The sequence below is a fragment of the Meriones unguiculatus genome, chromosome 12, assembly GCF_030254825.1.
Source record: "Meriones unguiculatus strain TT.TT164.6M chromosome 12, Bangor_MerUng_6.1, whole genome shotgun sequence".
NCBI lineage: Eukaryota > Metazoa > Chordata > Mammalia > Rodentia > Muridae > Meriones > Meriones unguiculatus.
Window position 1 is genome coordinate 80,313,961 of NC_083360.1, and position 19,671 is coordinate 80,333,631.

Below are 19,671 nucleotides of genomic sequence, written 5' to 3' on the forward strand. Positions count from 1 at the left end.
GTCTCCACAAGGAGAGCAACAGAACCAGAAAATTTGAAAACAGGGAACTTCCCAGAGACTCATACTCCAACCAAGGACTATTCATGGAGATAACCCAGAACCCCTGCACAGATGTAGCCCATGGCAGTTCAGTGTCAAAGTGGGTTACATAGTAATGGGAAGAGGGACTGCCTCTGACATAATCTGATTGGCCTGCTCTTTGATCACCTCCCCCTGAGGGGGGAGCAGCCTTACCAGGCCACAGTAGAGGACAATGCAGCCACTTTTGATGAGAACTGATAGACTAAGATCAGAAAGGAGAGGAGAACCTCCCCTATCAGTGGACTTGAGGAGTGGCATACATGCAGAAAGGGGAGGGAGGGTGGGAATGGGAGGGGAGAAGGGAGGGGCTTATGGGGGATACAAAATGAATAAAGTGTAATTAATAAAATAAAATTTAAAAAAGAACTGTGGACAGAGGCAAAAAGATATACAGTTCAACACAAGCCTTCATTATTTGAGACCCTGTCTCTAAAAACTCAACAGAACAAAGAAACTGACATGTAAATTCCCATGTAATGACCATTTCTCATTAAAACCAAATTATACCAAGTCTAAAAATTCTAAATTGGAAATGTAAATTGGTGATAAGGCTAGGCCAGCATGCAAGAGGCCTCCAGATAGAGGTGAGTGACTTACCTGATATGAACACTGGTCACAAGGCTCCTGTTCCCAGCTAGGTCAGGCAGTGACTGCAGGCTCTAGGACTCTGATGTTCTACCATGGCTCCTCTACTGCTTTTATACACCTTCCTCCTTGCCCCTCCCAATGTAACCTCACCTCCCTTCCACAATTTCTGAGTGGTCCAATGAGTCTCCACCCACTTCATCCTATAAAGATTGACTTTCCCTGCTGTAGCTTAATTGAATCATACTGTAGATTGTTTGGAATCCAAAGCACTGAACTACAAAGTCAAGATTCTGCTGGGTGTGTTGACACATGTCTTTAATCCCTGCCCTTGGGAGGCAGAGGCAAACAGATCTTGATGAGTTCAAGGCTATTCTGGTGGACAAAGCCAGTGTCAGGATGACCAAGGCTATGTATGCACAGTAAAAACAAGTCTAGAAAAAAAAAATAAACAAGCAAAAAAAAAAAAAAAAAAAAAAACCAAAACTTAACTAACTACTAAACACTGAACTTTCCATTGTTTGTTTGCTTGATTGACTCATTTTGTATGAGCATCTGCATGTACTTATTTATGTACGGGTTATTCAAGTTTGTGCCTTGTTAGTGTCTGTGTGTATATTTGTTTCACTGTGGGTTTCATTGTGTATGTTTGTACTTGAGTAAGTAGTGTGTTTTAGGTTAGCCAAAGATCACAGGATGAAATTTTTGTTTTTTAACAAAATGAAAAACAAATAAACAAAACACCCACATTAATACCTTGCAGATGTGAGAGGGCTGAGTTAGGCAGGAACAAACTCTAATTCTAGAAGTTATCAAGATTTGTTGGGATGATGTCTTAATCAAGGGGTTTAGAACCATCATGACCAAGATGGATACTTTCTCTCAAAGTGTGAAGCAAAGCATTATGAGATGAAAGTCAAACAAACAATAAAGCTTTATTAATACACCTGTGTGATCCCAGCATGTGGTACACACCTTTCATGTCCAGAAGCAAAGGCTGGATCTCTGCGGGTTTCAGGTCAGCCTGATCCACACAATGATAACATATTTTCTAGCCCTGCGTAGTGGTGCTTGCCTTTAATCTCAGTAGTTTGGAGGCAGAAACAGGTATATCCCTGAGAGCTTGTGGCCAGCCTGGTTTACAGAGAGAATGTTCTAGGGCATCCAGTGTGCAGTGACACCTTGCCTGGGGTGGGGAGAGCTTTATTAAAAATCTGTGCCATCCTAGCATGTTGTATACTCCTTCAATTTCACACTCCAAAAGCAGAGGCAGGAGGACCTCTGTGAGTTTCAGGCCAGCCTGATCCACACAGTGAGAACCTGTCAAACACCAGCATCAAATCACAAACAGAAATCAGAGGTGCTTTCTTGAAGAAAGCAGTGAAAACTCAGTGCATGAAATGGCCTTTTAGCATTCCCTTAATCACAGATTCTCAGAAGGCTCAACAGGTAAAGGCACTTGTTCCAAGCCTGACAACTCCAGTTTGATTTCTGGAACTCAGGCAGAACACAGACATCTGAAAAGTTTCCTCTGACCTCCACAGGTGCACCATGGCAACTGGCCCACCCACCAATAATTAGAAATCAAATAAAGCCTGGAAGATGGTGATGTCTTTAATCACAGAACTTCCAGGCTGAAGCATGCAAATCTCTGTGAGTTAGAGGCCAGCCTGGTCTACATAATGACTTCCAGGACAGCCAGAGCTACATAACACCCTGTCTTAAAACACAAACAAAAATTAAATAACATTCGTGGATGTGTTCTCTTCTCCCAAAATATGTGTCCTGGGGATCAAACTTACATCACCAGACTTTGCAGCTTTGCAAGCTTTGTGCTACTGTTTGCAAAGCATCTGTTGGCCTATTCAGTTTCTTAAAAAAAAAAAAAATAATAATAATAATATCTCTGGCTCTGTTGCCTGCCTTTGGATCCTTTTCCCTTAGAGGGGCTGCCTTGTCTGGCCTCAGTGGAAGAAAATCGCTTAGTCATGCTGTGACTTCAGGTGCCAGGATGGGTTGGTACTACTTAGGTGCCTCCCCTTCTCTGAGAAGAAGGTGGGGGGAAATGGGTGAGGTGGGCATGAATACTGGGAGGAAAGGAGGTAGGGGGCTGGGATCAGGCTGTAATGTGATTAAACTCCTACCCCTCAAAAAGTACATTTTAATTTTGAAAAGCATATTACATCAATAAACAAATTAGCCAGTTAATTACATAAAGTGAGCTGGAAACAGACCTCAGTATTCTCTGTGCTTAGTGTAAGTTCATCTTACAGACTTCTTACATGGCCCTTCCTGGGTCCACAACTGTGGGCAAGAGTTCTGGGATTGCCACCGTTGGTACAGGGCTTGTCATGCATGAAGCCTGGAAAAGATCTCAGAATTCCACCAATGGGGCACAGGAGCACACACCTGTAATCCACTACTCTTCATAGACAGAGGGAGGGAAAGACATTCAAGGACAGCTAAGACTCCTTGCTGGGTACGTGAATTCCAGACTCATAAACAAAATAAAACAAACAAACAAACAAAAAAAAAAGCAAACAAAAAACAGAGGAAAATCAGAAAGAAAAAAAAATGGATCTCTGTTTACTCAGAAGGCAAATGCTCTGCCAGGCTTTTCAAACCTAGAATGTTTTTCAATTCTTGTATTATCTTTTAGATTTAAATGTTTAGTTTCTAGCACTGACTGGAGCTGAATGGGACAATGCTGAACCTGGGGTGCTGTCCAGAGGCTCCCAGGCTGACAGTGAATGAAGTGGCAGCTAGGAGAACAGCATTGCCTGATTCTCCAGGATTCACTGTTCTTGGCACCTGGCCACAGCTCTTAGTGTTGTTGGTTGGTTGGAACAGGTTTTCTTCATCTTTCCCAGGCTAAGGCAAACTCATGGCAATCCTCCAGTTCATATCTTTTGTCATAGTATGTGTGTCTTCTCCCATGCCCAGCTTCCACTGTTGATTCCATCTTCTCCAGCCTGGGAGCTGAGCTGATCCCTTCATTGCCCTCTACCTTCCTCTTTAGTTCTGGGATTACAGGAGAGAATTCTGTCCAGGGAAAAGGCAGTGCTGGTGATGGAAGCCAGTGCTTCCTGCAGGCTAGCAAAGCAGTGTCAACTGAGCTACATCCTCTCTACCTATTAACAAGTGAATGAGCTCACACCAGCCTCTTGTCTTGTCTCATGAGCAGCTGACCCAGCAGGTGTCTGCTAGAGCATCCAGCCAATCTCAAGAACTTGAAACAGGTTCATTATGGTGAACAAGCCAAAGGTCCTTTGACAGGACACCCTCAGCTTTATATTTCAGGCATGTTTTAAGGCCTGGAGAACTGAGCACAGTCCATTGACCATAATATGATGGGCTCAGTCTTTTTCTTCAGATAACCCTTCCTCTGGGAATGTATTGACCAGAGCTTTGGTTAGAATTGAATGGCATGTTCAGGAGTAAAAGTGCTTTAGACAAACATCACCGAGGAAAGAGGGGAATTAATTTCTTTGAAACCAATACTTGGTGATTAAAATGTGTAAACTGAGGTCTCCACCAAATGCATTGCACTGAAGAGTTCAAGTGAAGAGTTTAAGTTAGCCTGGGTGACTCCATTTTTGAAATGAGGAGCCATCTTGACTGGGAGCTGTACTCAGGTACCAGGAAATATCACAGAATATGCACCTGGCAGAAAACAAAGTTAACTCTCCTAGCAACAGCTTCCAGGAAATATAATAGAATAAATGGTTAGTAAAAAAGAGAGACAATCTCCCTAGCAATAATCAATGAGATTCAGTTGGGAAAATTCTCCCCAACTTTCCAGGTGTAATTTAGAAAAATTATAATTATGATTATGTAAAAGGTCACCTCGCCCCTACAGCTTTTACCCAATCCTATAACGTCAAGGCATGAACCCCCCTGCTTTCTGTCATGGAAACATGTGCCCCCACTTGCTGTCATGAAAACCCCTACTTGCAGCCTTTCCCATTAAAACCCCTGCTCACTCAGTGCTCGGGGTTGCACTTCTCTGCTGTTGTGTCAGTGAGACTTGGCTCCTGAGTTCAATTACTCTTGTAATAAAGCTCTCTTACTCTCACGTTGAGTAAACGCCTGGTCGTCTCTGAGGGTCCTGCGATCCTGACTTTACATTGGTTTTCTTATCTGGAACCCTCAGGACCTCTAGGACTCCCGTTCCAGATAGCTTAGTCCCAAGGGTAAATGTTTTGGGTTGTCTGTTTGTTTTAAGTTTTTCGTTATATTATTTTGGTTAACTTTCAGTCAGGTGGCAGAGCACGGCTTGGGGGAGATATCCAGATGGACATCTGCCTGATGGGGCATCAGAGATGTCGCATCCCCTCATCAGTAATCATTTTACCCATCCCAAACTTCTGTGGCAGGAAAGCCAGAGTGGAGACAGTTTTAACCCCTCCAGAATTTTTGTGGCAGGGAAGTTGGAGTGGGGATCAGTTTTAGCCTTTCTGGAACTTCTGTGGCATAGAAGTCTGGGAAAAGCCAGGTTTGGGTTTTACTTTGTCTCTGTGTGTGATTAATTGTCTCTTGCTTGATGTAGTGCCAGGACTTACTGTTTCATTTCTGTGATTGTTTGTGGTCTTGAGTTTGCTTCAAGTGCTTGGTTCTATTTCTATTTGAAACCTCAGCTCATTTTGCTTCTGTGATTTCAGTTTTTTCCCAGGATATTAGCCCAGGTACAGGCTGTGATTTATTGTCTTTAGTTTCGTTTTTGCCTGAGACAGCAGCTCCTTTCTTGTGTGTGATTTACTGTGTTTTGAAATTGTCTGTTTCATTTCTTTGTTCTCTTTTTGATGCAACCCTGACTGACAATATGAGACTGAGTACTTCCAAACCCCTTGTCTTGATTCTGACTCATTATAGGGTAGTGAAGACTAGAGCTCATGGTCTTTAAGTTGATGTGAAGACAGGAAAATGACTTGCTGCAGCTCGCAATGGCCTGCCTTCAATGTGGGCTGGTTGCCAAACGGAACTTTACACCTTCCCACCTTCCATGAAGTGGGAAATAGAGTCTTTCAGAAAGCATGTGGGCACCCAGACCAAGTGCCCCATATTGTAGTTTGGAAGTAACTAGTGATTCATCCACCTCTGTAGATCAAGTCCTTTCTGACCCCCACTAACATCCTCCTTCCACAGTCCAGAGACCACTGCCTTATGACTCTCATGCTCTGCATTACTCTGTTTTGCAGGATGAGACTCCCATGGAAATAATTTTTCCACCACTTCCATACAGACCTCCTTCCACTCCTCAGCCAGCTCCAGCCCTGTTATTCTGGTTGGAACCATCATCTGGCTCAGCACCAAACACCCAGAGACACAGGGCAACCTCTCCCTCTGGGGAACCAGATAACTGGAGAACCCAGAATGCCAAGTTCTCTGACAATTCTAGGGCTTTGATTAATCTCTTTGAAACTGTTCTTTTTACCCACCAGCACACCTGGGACAATTGTAAATAGTTTTTAAAAGTTTTGTCTGCCATAGAGGAGAGTGGACTCATTATTTCAGAATCACGAAAAAAATGTCCCAGAGAAAGCAGGATTCCCAACTACATTCCCTAGAAGAGGTCCAATTGAGATTACAACACAGCTCCAGATAAGGAGTGTCTCCTAGTCTACCGGCAGGCTCTGTTGGCAGGAGTCAAGGTGGTAGCAAGATGGCCCGTTAATTTGGTCAAGATATATGATGTCAGACAGGGAACAGATGAAATTCCAGCCACCTTTCTTGAAAGGATTAATAAATCCTTCCACAGGTATACACATACAGATCCAGAGAAGCATGGACACACAGGTACGGTTGCTTCAGCTTTCATTCATCAGTCTGCTCCAGACATAAAAATGAAATTTCAGAAACAGGAAAGAATAGGACAGATGACATTGCAAGATTTATTTGAGGTAGCTGAGAGAGTGTACTTACTATAACAGGGCCAGTTCTGAGGAAAACCAGTTCAAGACAAAAAGGGCCTTGAACTGGGATCTGGCAATGATCCTACTGGCCAACAATGTTCCAAACCCTAGGGAAAACATTTAAATGAGACCTTAACTAAATTGACCTTGAAGACTGCCACTGACTGGGTGATGCTCCTCCCCTTTGCCCTCTATAGGGTTAGGAATTCCCCTTACCAGCTAGGGTTAACCCCCTTTGAGATTATATATGGGATGCCAGCCCCTATAGTACCCAATCTTAAGATTGATGCTACTGTTTAAGAAATCTTTAAGGCTTCTGTGCAAGCAGACAGCTCTTAAAGGGGCAACAGCAACTTTTCAGGTAAAAAAACTGCAAGCCTCTATGGTCATAAAAATTGGACTGAACAGGTAGCAACATGTTCTTCCCATGAAATTACAGCTAAAGGGAATAAAAGTAAGTTTTATACTTGTGTCTGTTTGTTTTGAATATGTAAGTTTACCATGTTCTATATCTATCTTGATGTCTGATTGTTATTAAATATATTAAGACTTTACCTAACTTCTGTCGAGTCTTCAAAGTCAGGTTTATAAAAATAATGTTTGAAACTGTTTTAAGGTTTACTTAAAATATTAAAACTATACCTCTATGTTTGTATACAAGAACTTTTCTTGCTGGCAACCAATATCAAAATAATACAGTTGGTATTGAATTTAACAGTACTGAATTGTTTGCATTGATAAAATTTGGTTTTGACTTTTAAAATTATGGTTCTATTTTATGACTTCATTCCTTAAAAAGGTACTTTATTTTGATATTGCAAAAACAGATTTCTTCTAAAAATGTGTTTGCTTCAATATTGCAAAAACAGGTTTAAAAAAATATGTTTAAGGCTATGAAACAGTTTAAAGTTTATCGGGCATTTTAGACACTGACTTTGGGCATTCTAAGAGGGAACTTGGAACAGTTTCTCAATCCCTTGGGAGAGGACAAAAGACTTTGGTATTTATTTTGTTAACTTTACCTGATGAAACCAAGCCATAGTATTTGAGCCAATTAAGAAAATTGCAGTTTCTATAATGTATCATGTGAGAATGAAAAAATAATGAAAAAGGTTCTGATGAAAACTTTTATATGGTCTGAAAATCAAGAAAATGTCTGGTTTAATCAAAAGAACAGAGCTGGGAAAAGCCTAACCCGAAGGTATATAGAATATTATAGAAAATATAAACTATATTCGCTTTTTTTTAACACCTGCAAGCATGCTTTGAGAAAGAACTGTAAGATATGTTGTTCTTCATTTAAAAGGCTGATGTTTCTTCAATACAAGATGCTTTCTATGTTCTTTATTGCAGCTCCTTGTTAGACCAGGGGTATATAGGGTTATATTCAGGTTATTGTTAATTATTATAAAAATATATGCCTTGTTGCCAGTTTCTATATAAATGATTTAATGCTGTTTCTTTCTAGCCAATAGGCATGAAATGGGCAGAATTGTCCATCTCTGCCAAGGTTGCCAGCTGTGTTTAGTTCTCTGTCTAGTGCTAAATGAAAATTTTATCCTTTATACTTTTTGCTGTTCAGTCTTAATGTAATATGATGGGATGAGCAAGATATGCTGACCCTTCTATGTATTGTATCTGATTGAAAGTTTTGCTTTGATTTTAGTTCAGAAAGATATTTGAAGTTGTGCTAATAACTGCAGTTAGTTATAAGAGTGAACTTTATCTAGTCTTTTGTTTATGTTTTTAAAGTTAAGCCTAGGATGGGTAATTATAAAGTTTTTCTAGGTAGATCTACTTGAGATAAACATGGATCTAAAACATTTATCTAAAGAGTATGCCAGAATTAGAGATTATGACATTTTGTTTCATAAGATGCAATTTAAAATAGATAATTAAAAGATAGATAAAGAATAAATCAGATATGCTGACCTTCAAGCTTGTCAGAGAACTGATGAATATGGCATTTAATGTATGTAACCTTATTATGACAGAGAGTCCCAAAAACCTGGCAGTAGCTCCCCCAAGGTCTCTGAGAAGATTTGGGCAGCATGTGACTCTGGGTTATGGTATGCTAACCAGTAGGAAAGATTGCCCCAACTGACCCAGTGCTAGGGCCCAGCCTAAACTGTGGACAAAACTGTGGACACTTGGAGAGTCAATATTTCACGTTGCTAAGGGCGAGGTGAGGCCATTCTCTCTTTTCTTTCTCCACAGAAATAGTCTCTCATCTTCTATGCCTGGTTGCTGGACTGCCCCTGCTCATGATGCCATGTGACCACAGGAGCCAGGAACAGCTGACTCAGGTGCTGGACTGACTAGTTGTCACTCTCATTTTGATTGGTACATGGATCAGTATGTTTATTTAGCTCATAATTCATCCTTCTCTGGTCTCTGATCTCATGGATGGCTAAGCTAAGCTAATGGTAGATTTTCAGCTAAAGAGCAGATAAGTTCATCTATTTTTAGTTTATTGGTTAATTTATTAGATAGTTAAAATTACCAGGTACTAGGACTTCTATTTAAAAAGATAAACAGGTTTGCCTTGCCATCAGGATTCATGTTAATTATCTGTTTTATGATGAATAGCTGGGTAAAAATATAAAATTTATATAAAATTTAAAGATATAAAAATTTAGATTATAAAAATTTAAAAATTATTATTTAAAATTCTGAAAAAATGTTTCAGAGTTAAAAAATTAAAGGGTCTAAATAAATATTTTAAAATGATATTTCAGATTTCAACCCCCTTTTCTGCTATTGATATGCTTATATTGTTACAAAATTTCAGAAGTTCAGCGTTTTAGTATTGATTAATAGGAAACACTGACTGCTTATTATCCAGTCACAAGTTTGAAATTCCATTTTTCTCTTGGCTGTCTTATGGAAATAGTCTCAAAGATGCTAAGAACATGCTAAGAATATCTGTCCAAAATGTATATTTGACCCAAAAAGCCAGAGCTTTTATTATGGTGTTTTTAATAACTCCCATTTTTTGAGGTAGACTTTAATACAGGATTTGAATATATCTTAAATATATTTTTTCTAGTTGTTTTGTTAAGGAAAGTCCAAGGATCCAGAGTTTAATACTAAAGCTGTGAATGTACTTCTGCCTACCTTTCCAGTGTACAAGAAATGACATGATGGCTGATTAACAACAGCTGTACCCACAGTTAAAATGTTAAAGTTTCAGACCATGGACACATTTAAATTATTTATAAAGGTTACAAAGCAAACAGCTAAGAAGAATTGACACTCATTCCGATGGATGCAGTTTTACCTATTATTCACGAAATGTTGTTGAAATATTATTTTTCTGAGTCTTTTTTATCTATTTCCTTTTGCAAACTAAAACTTTATATGAGTTTCAGGAAATAAAAAAGTCATGAGACCTGAATTTGACATAGTTCAAAAGGACCCCTGACGTGTTATTTCCTTGATTTGGGGAGTTCTAACTTGTCCCATTACTAGACAAATTTAAAATTTTGTTTCTATTTTGTATTTGACTCAGCAGATTTTCAACTGTTTGACACTGCAAGCTGAAATCTGGACTTTCTGGAAGCTGACATGATGGCTCCCTGCCTCTTCAGGTAGATCAACTAACTAGACCCTTCTGAGGATTGCCCCATTGCCCAGCCTTTGGCTGGCATTTCAGCATTCTTAGCCCCTGATGCCAATGGTCCTATTGTCACTGATGAAGAAGTTTCAGAAAAAGAGACCACTGGTCCAAAATCCAACCTAACAGGCTGAAGTGCTAGGTCAAATGGGGGGTGGAGGGGCCCCTGACATTAGCTATTTTCTGCATCCTCAGGAGCATTCTCCTGAAAACCGGGTACAGTATGCATTCATGCTCTCCCCACACTTTTGCAGCTATCAGGGCAGAGGAGCTGAGGGAGGAGGTCATGGCTCTTTCAGCTCTGTAGGACCTGCCCATGGAGTTTCTCTTAAATTTTTTTGAGAAGGCCTTTACCAACTGATGCAGAATGATCCTGAGGGCCATGGCACATGTCTGACATATCCCATGCCTTCCTGAATAGGCCCTGACAAAGGCCTCCATTTTGAAGTTTGAAGACATTAACACAGAAGGGTCACCCCAGACACGCAAGGAAGGCCCAGATAATGTAGAGTAAAAGTGGTGGGCACTAAGGAGAAGAAACCACTAGGGTCATAGAGAATTTGGACAAAGGTAAATGAGAGGCTTCTGGTACTAGATTGGAGGTCTGGAGAGCTTGGACCCTGACTCAGTCAGCTGATAAAATAATAGCAATTACAGAAAATAGAGTTGTAACAGTACATTTTGTTCCCCTGATTTAATTGTTGTGGCTGAGCCTTATTGCCTTTGTCTACTAACTGGACGCTTCTAGCCTCCACACAATCTAATCTAGGCCTAGAATGTTTTTAGCCTCTGAGACTTACTGCGGAATAAGCTTATTCTTTCTAACTCTTTGTGAACTCTGGCTGGCTGGTTCAACTCTTCTGGTTTAAACTCCTCTCCTAGATGACAGAATTCTGTCTGGTTTCTGTCTTGGTCTGTGACTGATTTGCTCTGCTTGGCCTCATACTAAATTTGGAAATACGTTCTAATCTCCTGGCTCCTTCTCATTCTCTGACTCATTTTGTATTCACCTATATCTAGCTTGTTCTTTCTCTGCAACCTGGCTCTGTACAACTGTGTTTGTAAAACTGCCTCTGAATTCCATGAAGGGAACTGCCATGAACTCAATGCTACTGTGCTACCTATCATCTCCCTGAATCACTGAACTGGCTGAACAGAACTCAGAGGTTTGCATACATTTGTGTCCTGAGTCCTGGGATTCAAGGCTAGTACCACCCAGAGTGGACTTTATTTTTTTGCTTTTCTTTACCTGGAACTTGGTCTATATTAGGCTGGCCTTGAGTTCAGAGACTTGCTAACTGCTGTCTCCTGGGACTAAAGGTATGTCTGTTTTCAGCCAGAGTCATTGTGTCCTGGATTAAAATCCCTCTACACAGAATAAAGTAGACATGACAACCCTGTAATGGGCCTGTCTGTGCCTACCTCACAGGAAAAAATGGAAAGAGGCTTGGATTGTGGGGAATGGAATGGAGGGAAGTGAGAATGGATGGCAGATAACTTTGTGGTAAAGAGTCCCTTCGAAGGATCATGAAGCCTGGGATTGGATGCTAGACATAGCTAAAGAACAAACATATAAACATCAAAGTTATGCCAGGTGGTGGGGGTGCATGATTTTAATCCTAGCATTCAGGAGGGAGAGGCCAGCTGATTTCTGTGAGTTTGAAGCCAGCCTGGTCTACAGAGGAGTTTTCTAAGACTGCCATTGCTATACACAGAAAAACCCTGTCTCAGAAAATACAAAAGTACAAAACCAAAAGCAAACAAACAAATAAAGTAGAAAGAAAACCTGATGTTTGGGATGTGAATGAGAAGTAGACTGTAAAATGTCTCTTGTCTTATCTTCTGAGAATTCAACCCATTTCTCACACATGAGGTGGAAACTCAGAGTGGTCCACCCAAGGATTATGTATCATGATTTTCAGAGTATATGGGCTTTTTACCGATGAGGGCATCTGCCCATAACATGTCATGTAGAAGAGTTTTATTTCAGAACATGGCTGTCCCAGCAAGAGATCACATCCAAAGACATTCTACCTCTGTGTGATCCAACTGGAATACAAACACACCTTTATTTCAGGAGACAGAGGCAAGCAGACACTCTGTATAACATTAACTGGCCCAAGCCTTCCTTCTCCCTCATCCTTCTGAGTAGCTAACACAGCAGGCCAGAGAACAGACAACTTGGTTCTTTATTCCAGAACAGATTCCATATTTATGTAAAGGTACTTGTCCCAGGATGTACTGGTTAGTTTTGTGACACCTTCACAAAGGTGGAGTCATGAGAGGAGAAGGAACCTCAATTGAGAAAATGACTTAACAAGATCCACCTGTAAGGCATTTTTGGAGGGGTGGATGGAAGGCCCCAGCCAGTTGTTGGTGGGGCTCTCCCTGGGCTGCTGGTCCTATGTTCTTTAAGAAGGCAGGCTAAGACAGCCATAGGAGAGCAAGCCAGTGGGCAGCATCCCTCAGTGTCCTCTGCATCAGCTACTAATTCAGGGTTCCAGCCCTTTTGAGTTTCTGTCCAGGCTTCCTTTAATGATGGACTATAGCATGGAAATGCAAGCCAAACAAACCCTTTCCTCACAGCTTGTTTTTGGTCATAATGTTTCATTGCAGCAACAGAAATCATGAGACAAAGTCCTTTGATGTTTTTACGGAGATTTTGTGTGCATGTTTATTCTCAGAAACAGTAACCCCAAACTGACTCACACTGAAACCCATGTGGGTAACATAAGAGTAAAACTCAGTCAAGTGCATTGCTTCACAACTGCTTTCTTGAGATAGGGTTTCTCTGAGTAGCCTTGGATGTTATGGAACTCTGTAGACCAGGCTGGCATGGAACTCAGAAAATGATACCTAGGACTCCCAAGTGCTGGGATTATAGGTGTGGGGTACCATACCCTGCCTGTCTTTCTTTCTGTGACTAGACAAGCTCTTCCTTTGATCGAATCTTTTTTAAGATGAGAGACTAGAGTTAGGTCCCCAAGTAGTATGGCCTTGGTGACCTAAGTCAGGTGTGTATGTAGTGTTTCTTAGGTGTTTCTTACTGGTTGCCTGTAACAAGAGTCATGCTGGAGGTGAAAAACATGATTTGATCCCTAGGACTGCAAAGGAATCAAAGAGCCTTGGTGGTGACCGGAAAGCCATCTGAGATCCACATCAATCCTTCATGATGTGTAAACTACATAATGGCTTTAAATTTATGCCCAGGCTGGCTTGGAACTTGTTATGTAGCTATTGATAGCCTTGAAAACCTTATGCTCCTGGCTCCACCTTCCATTCTGGAATATAGGCTTTCTGCACCATAGCAATGTGGACTGCTGGAAGAGTATTGAGGGGCTGGATATGGATGCCAGGGTCTTCAGCACACTAGACGACCTTGCATCAGGGAGATACATCATCATTGATCCCTTTTTTCTGAGACATAGTTTCATTCTGTAAGTCTGACTAACCTGTAATTCACTATATAATCCAGGCTGGTTTGGTGAGCTTTTGTGTGTGAGGAGGGCAGGGTTGGGATGGATGGGTGTGAACACTTGCATGAACAAGTGCATTGCATATACTTGCAGTTGTGGATGTGTGTGTGTGTGTGTGTGTGTGTGTGTCAGTGTGTTCTTTGAGGCAGAGTTTCTCTGTATAGTTCTGGATATCCTGAAATTCACTTTGTAAACATGGTAGGCATTGAACTCTGGATCCTCCTGCTCCTATTTCCCAAGGCTAGTATTAAAAGTGTGTGCCACCACAGCAGGCTTTCAGACTGGTTTTGAACTTATTATAAACCCCCTGACTCAGCTTGTTTGGGGGTATTCACCAGAGCAGGCTACTTGTACTTGGGATTAATCCAATAGGAATCCTTTATGATCCAATCAACACTACAGTGGATCTTCTGGATCCCAGGGTAGCACACAGCCATTCCCAGGGTGACTCTGAAGCACAAAAATCAAGTTCTGAGGGGGCATACATTAGGTAACAAGAACAGTTAGCTAGCTAAGGAACTACAGCAGACAAGAAACTAGGTTAAGTACATTTAGAGGTTTAGGATTTTGATCTATGTTGCCTTTGTTGTAGTTTTGGCAGCTGGTGATGTTGAGGTGCCGAACTTTAAAACCTCAATTGTCCTTCCATCTTGGACTCAGTTGTAGTAAGTTCTGGTGTCAGGGACCATGCAGGAGGAATAGCAAGACAGCTCTAGAACTCACAGAATGTGGCCCATTAGTTAGCACAACCACAATGTCTTTGTTTCGTAGCAGAAACTAATCCGTGTGGCAGAGCCTCAGGGACTCCCTGTCCTAAGGACTTCATGCTGTTCTGGAACATAGCTCTGCTTGTTGCTCTTATGGTCACCACATCCCTCATAACATATGAGTTGCATGAAAACTTATGGGGTTCTTCCATCCGCTCACTAGGCAGTATCAGTGGCACATACAATAATAATGCTTGATCTTTCTTACTCAGGCATCATTAAAAACATATACAAATATATCATGCGAGAAATAATAAAGTTTTCTGGAATTTGTTCTTTGTGGTTTGTTCCATCTACCAAATGTATATATGTGTATTCGTGTATATGTACAGTAGCTGGAGAAGTTGGCATCTTTTTCCATCGGCAAAGGTGTGTGTATGCGTGTGTATGTATGTGTATAAGGTTGGGTTGGTACTACAACTCCATCACCCATGTGTGAATTTGTATGTATGCACATATGCATGTAAGTATAACTTTTTTATGTATATATGTACGTATGTGTGTGTATAGGTAGGTATCTTTGTACTGTAAGAGAAGCTTGAAAAGTTTGTTGAATCTTACCTGTTGGAGTCTATCTTACTTCATCAAGTGTAAATTTGTGTGTTGGTGTGTGGTCTTCTTCTCTCCTTCCTTCCTTTCCTTTCTAGATGCCTGCCACCATCAGTGGAAGCCCCCATTAAGAGCCATCAGCCTTAGGCACACCTCAATTATTAAAAAAAATTTAAGCCCTTAGAGCTCTTTATTGAAATCTTATTTTCCTATATTGTAATGATTCATGCACATGCTTTGGCACTTAGGCTTCTAGTAATCTGCATTTTCACTACTCTTTTCACTGCCATCTAGAGTAGCTTTATAGAGCCTTCTAAAGCCTTCTATTGTGGTATTTTCCATCCTTAACTCTCTTCTTGAGGACTTCCCAAATGGCTTACCAAATCTAATGGTTTCTAAGTTTTTCTCTAGTGGGAGTAATCTGTATGTAGGGTTGTACCACTCCTCGGGGCTCCAAGATGTTGATTGATAAACTGAATCCCATCTGTTATATTTTACTAATGAAGACTCAGGAGCCAGATAATGGGGTGAAACCTTCCTAGCTCAGAGAGGCAGAGAAAGCACCAAACTGACCTTTCTACTTAGCTCACAGCCCAGAGAAGAAGCCAAAAGCTGAATTCCAAAATTCCATCTTCTTTTCCTTGTTGTCATAAACACCTGTCAATCCAAGTCTCTCCTTTCTACTCATTCCCTGTCAGTTTCTTGCTCTGCCTCTTGATCTAGGGTTACCTTTATTTACCTCTTATTTACAGAAATCTCTTGAAATAAAGGTGTGTGCTAGCCTGAGCCACACCACAACCATCTGTTTACAATAAACAAAAAGTTCTGGGGTTAAAGGTGTTATCCAGGGGCTGAACCACTTTACAACAAGAACCAGGATTTTTGCTGTTCTCGGTCTTGGGGTTCACAATGGAATTAAATATCCTGTAACACCAAACTGTGTCAAAAGCCACCTGTTCTGGAACCCCTTGATGAAGGTCCTCTACTTGACTTTGTTTCTCAGCATCCAGAAGCAACCTTTTCCTTCTTACTGCCAACACTGACAAAGTATGGTCTTCGTGTCATAGACATAACGCTGGCAGCATCCAAGGCATATAGGTGTAGCAAAGGCGATTTTCTTGGGCTGTCTTTTGGCCATGACCATGTTTAGAAGCTCAGAACACAGTTGCGTAAATGTGTCCACATGGACATAATACCGGTGATCATAGCACTCTTGGGGGGCAGGGTACAGTTCTATAGCCAGCTTGTTTAGATTGGCCATGCATTGCAGAAGGCCCTTCAGTGTAGACCTGGAGAAGGAATTGTCACAGAAATTGACCTTGGTGAGCTGGGAGCACTGGCTCAGGGCAGGCAGGAGGACACTGAGGTGAGAGTCCTTCAAGCTGCAGTGCTCTAACTCCAGGGTTTGTAGAGTGTCTGCCACGTTCTCTAGGAGGACTCGGAGACCTGTGGGATGTGACGTGAATAACAATATACCACTGAGGTCAAGTTGTTTCAGTTGACAGAGCTTCGGACACCTGGACAAGTGCTTCAAGGGTGACTGTGAGAGACGGCAGAGACTGATAGACAAGGATTCCAATGGGGTCTTCAGGCACCTAGTTAAAGAACAAGAAATAAGTTATGGTTCACTGTGTTGGAGGATATTAGCAAGCTTGACACTGAGACAGGGGAGATCACATATGCAAAAGCAATCTATGCTTATGCTGAAAGTCAACATTCAGGGTACAGCCTGCTGGTGTCTGTTCATATCACTGTCTCCTGAGTTATTGTGCTATCAGCTGGATGGTCTCAGAACACAGATCCACATCTCCCCATCCTTACTCTTTCAAACAGAAAACTAAATCTTGCCACATCATGGGAAAAGGGCATAATCAAAAAGGACCATCACAGAATGTTTCTGCCAACAACTTGCCATGTGTCCAACAGGGTTCATCTCTGTCACAACTATCTAGGACAACCTCTATTCCTGATTTCAGTGCTATTCCCTTGGAAGTGATGAAATCCACCCCAGGTACACTCAATTTCCACCTACAAAGTTCCAACCTGTGTTTGAATCATGCATCCCTTCAGGGGAACAAAAGACTGATAGAGAAGTCAATAGAGGAACAAACTGGTTCCTGTTCAGACAGCTTTGTACTGAGCTTCCTCTGCACTTGTGCAGGTGTGGCTCCTCCTCAGCTCAGGGTCTTCTTCTCTGTTTCCTTCCATCAGCTTAGACAGAATCCCACAGGGAACACCCAAAGATCACCCACTGCCTCTTAACCACTTATGCAACTTACATACCTGCAACACAACACTCTACACATCTCCTATCTAGCTCAAACTCAGTTAAATGAAAGGGGAACTCAAGAGAGCTCAGTTAAGAAAATAACAATCTATACTTTGATAGTTTAATGAGTCTGTCACTGTAAAATCCAATGTGGCTGGCAAACTTCAGGTGCTCACTAATGCTCAAAGTCAAGGAAAGGGTTTGCTGACATGGCAGAAACATCTCCCCATCTTGCCTTACCTGCACAATTGTTTCATGTTGTCAGAGGAAAAGTAGATACCATTCAGGTAGAGATGCTGGAGACAGTTGAGTTTGGAGAACTGAGTAAGGAACTTGTAAAGACACTTGTCTAAGTCTGCCCTGTCCATGACCAAGTCATTGAGACTTAAATGGAATTTGCGGAGATTTCTCATCTGGCCGAGGAAAGGTGCAAAATGACCTAAGAAGGACAGGACCTTGCAGGTAAACACTTCCAATTCTTCAATGTAGTGTGGTCGAAAAATGTCTAGAACCTCCCTGATGGTCTCCACAGGGAAGTCAGAGATCTCCATCTTCACACAGCAAAGCTGCACAGAGCCCCTTCTCTGCTGGGCCCACTGCAACAAGCATGTTTGGTGTTCTTGCAGATGGAAGCAGAGGCTCAGGTCAGTGACCATCTTCAAAGGCTGCCTCAGGGCATCTCTATAAAGGGACTTTACTCCTTGCTTCTTTCTTCCAGAATCTTCAGAGTGGGCTCCATTCTCTCTTCCAGCCCACACATCCCAGAAATCCTGGTGAATATTCCTTAAGTCCAGCACTTGAAGCTTCTGCCTTCTGTGAGGTGAAAAGGTGAAATTTCATAATGTAAACCAGGAACCTACCTGGAGGCAGCTTATATCCCACTACTCTAATGTTAGCTCTGTCATAGCACCTCACACCTGCAGGCAAGAATGCTTTGCCTGAGCTACATTTGGAGACCTGCTCTGCTTACCTCCACTCAGCTGTTGTGGATTCCTCTCTTTCACATCTACGACAAACAGGGAAAGTCTCATCCTACTAAATCTACTAAATCTACTCTGAGCTGTCCACAATTCCTGACCGTCATTTATATCTGCTCTCAACGTAAACACTAGTTCCACAGACCTCCAATTCCATGACTCTCGAAGTCTCTGTCTACTTTGACCCCATTCTCCCTGACCACACCTGTGCCTTACCACTATCCCAGTGATTCTACTTCTAGCTTCCTTGTGCCTTGCTTACCTGGGACGGGCCTTCTGGGTCAGGAGCATGTCTATGCCATCCAGCACAGCTTGTAAGGTCTCCACTTCAGGGGTCTTCATCAGTGCCCCCACTGGGAGGCAAGGAAAAGGCCAGGCTGCCACCATTGCCTTCAATATCTTTGTGTGTCTGCCTTTGAAGGCCTCCTCGAACAGTGGTGGGAAGAGCGTAATGGGCATGCAGTCCAGAGAAGAGATGGCCAAGGATTCATTCCTCAGCAGCCCCTGCATGGCCAGCTGCTGAAGTGTAGGAGAGTTGTAGATGCTCATCCTGATAGACATTCAGTCAGAAGGGACCTGTGAAGCATTTAGGAGACATAGTTTCAGCCTAAGTTCTGAAAATTCCTATTTCTCCCACATCACAGAAGCCCAAGGGCTGGAGTCCATGCTCTGGCAGTAATGGAGAACTCATACTGCCCAGTTATCCAATCTGGTGGTCTCTAAGCCATACTTCCATCACTCTCAGCATGTGGATTCTCTTATTAGTGCCTACAGAGGAGCACAGTAACCATTGTCCCAGCAGGTACCCACCCTGCTCCTCTGAACCTCATGCCTACTCAGAACAAGCGTTATGGAGGAGCATGCAATCAGAGCAGACAGATGTTACAGGAAAAAGACACTGAATAAATTTCTAGGACCTCAAGGACATGTAGTGCTGACGTCACAGGGCCAACCCTTCCTTATTGTCCTTTCAAGAGACTGATTCCTCTTCAGAAGGACTGAGGTGAATCTATAAGACCCTGTCTGCATGTACTACTTCTCATCCTGTTGGAGACCAGTGAGGGCTTTACAGGGCTCCATCATGTTAATTTGAGGAACTGGGGTTAATGGTCTGTCAGTTTCTGGCCACCTGGCTACACTGCCATTCCATGTCTGCAATGCAAAATCAAAGTGAGAGATGCAACTCTCCCCAAAGCGACTAAAAAACCATGTTCCTGACCAAGAGCATGTACAACATGTGAGTATTCCATGAGAAGCCACGGGCACAGACTTTATAAGGAGGAGGATTCCCCATGTTCAATTGCGTGCAAAGGAAGAAATAAATGAGAAAATCCATCAATGTTCTCAAGATTTTTACACTTCTATATAAGGTATTGTCTGCAAAGGAGCCTTGAGTGGTATTAGTTACCCTTCCAAACCTGAATGGAACTCCTGATTAT

General features: G+C 42.0%; 1 protein-coding gene across 1 annotated transcript; it reads right to left on the reverse strand.

Moving 5' to 3' along the window:
- Nucleotides 1-16,013: 16,013 nt before the first annotated feature.
- On the reverse strand, nucleotides 16,014-18,781 carry LOC110541935 (PRAME family member 12-like). Its single transcript, XM_060365247.1, has 3 exons — nucleotides 18,495-18,781; nucleotides 17,496-18,068; nucleotides 16,014-16,581 (listed from the first exon to the last, which is right to left on the reverse strand). Exons 1-3 carry the CDS (start codon nucleotides 18,779-18,781, stop codon nucleotides 16,014-16,016), a joined length of 1,428 nt encoding a protein of 475 aa, XP_060221230.1.
- Nucleotides 18,782-19,671: the final 890 nt, after the last annotated feature.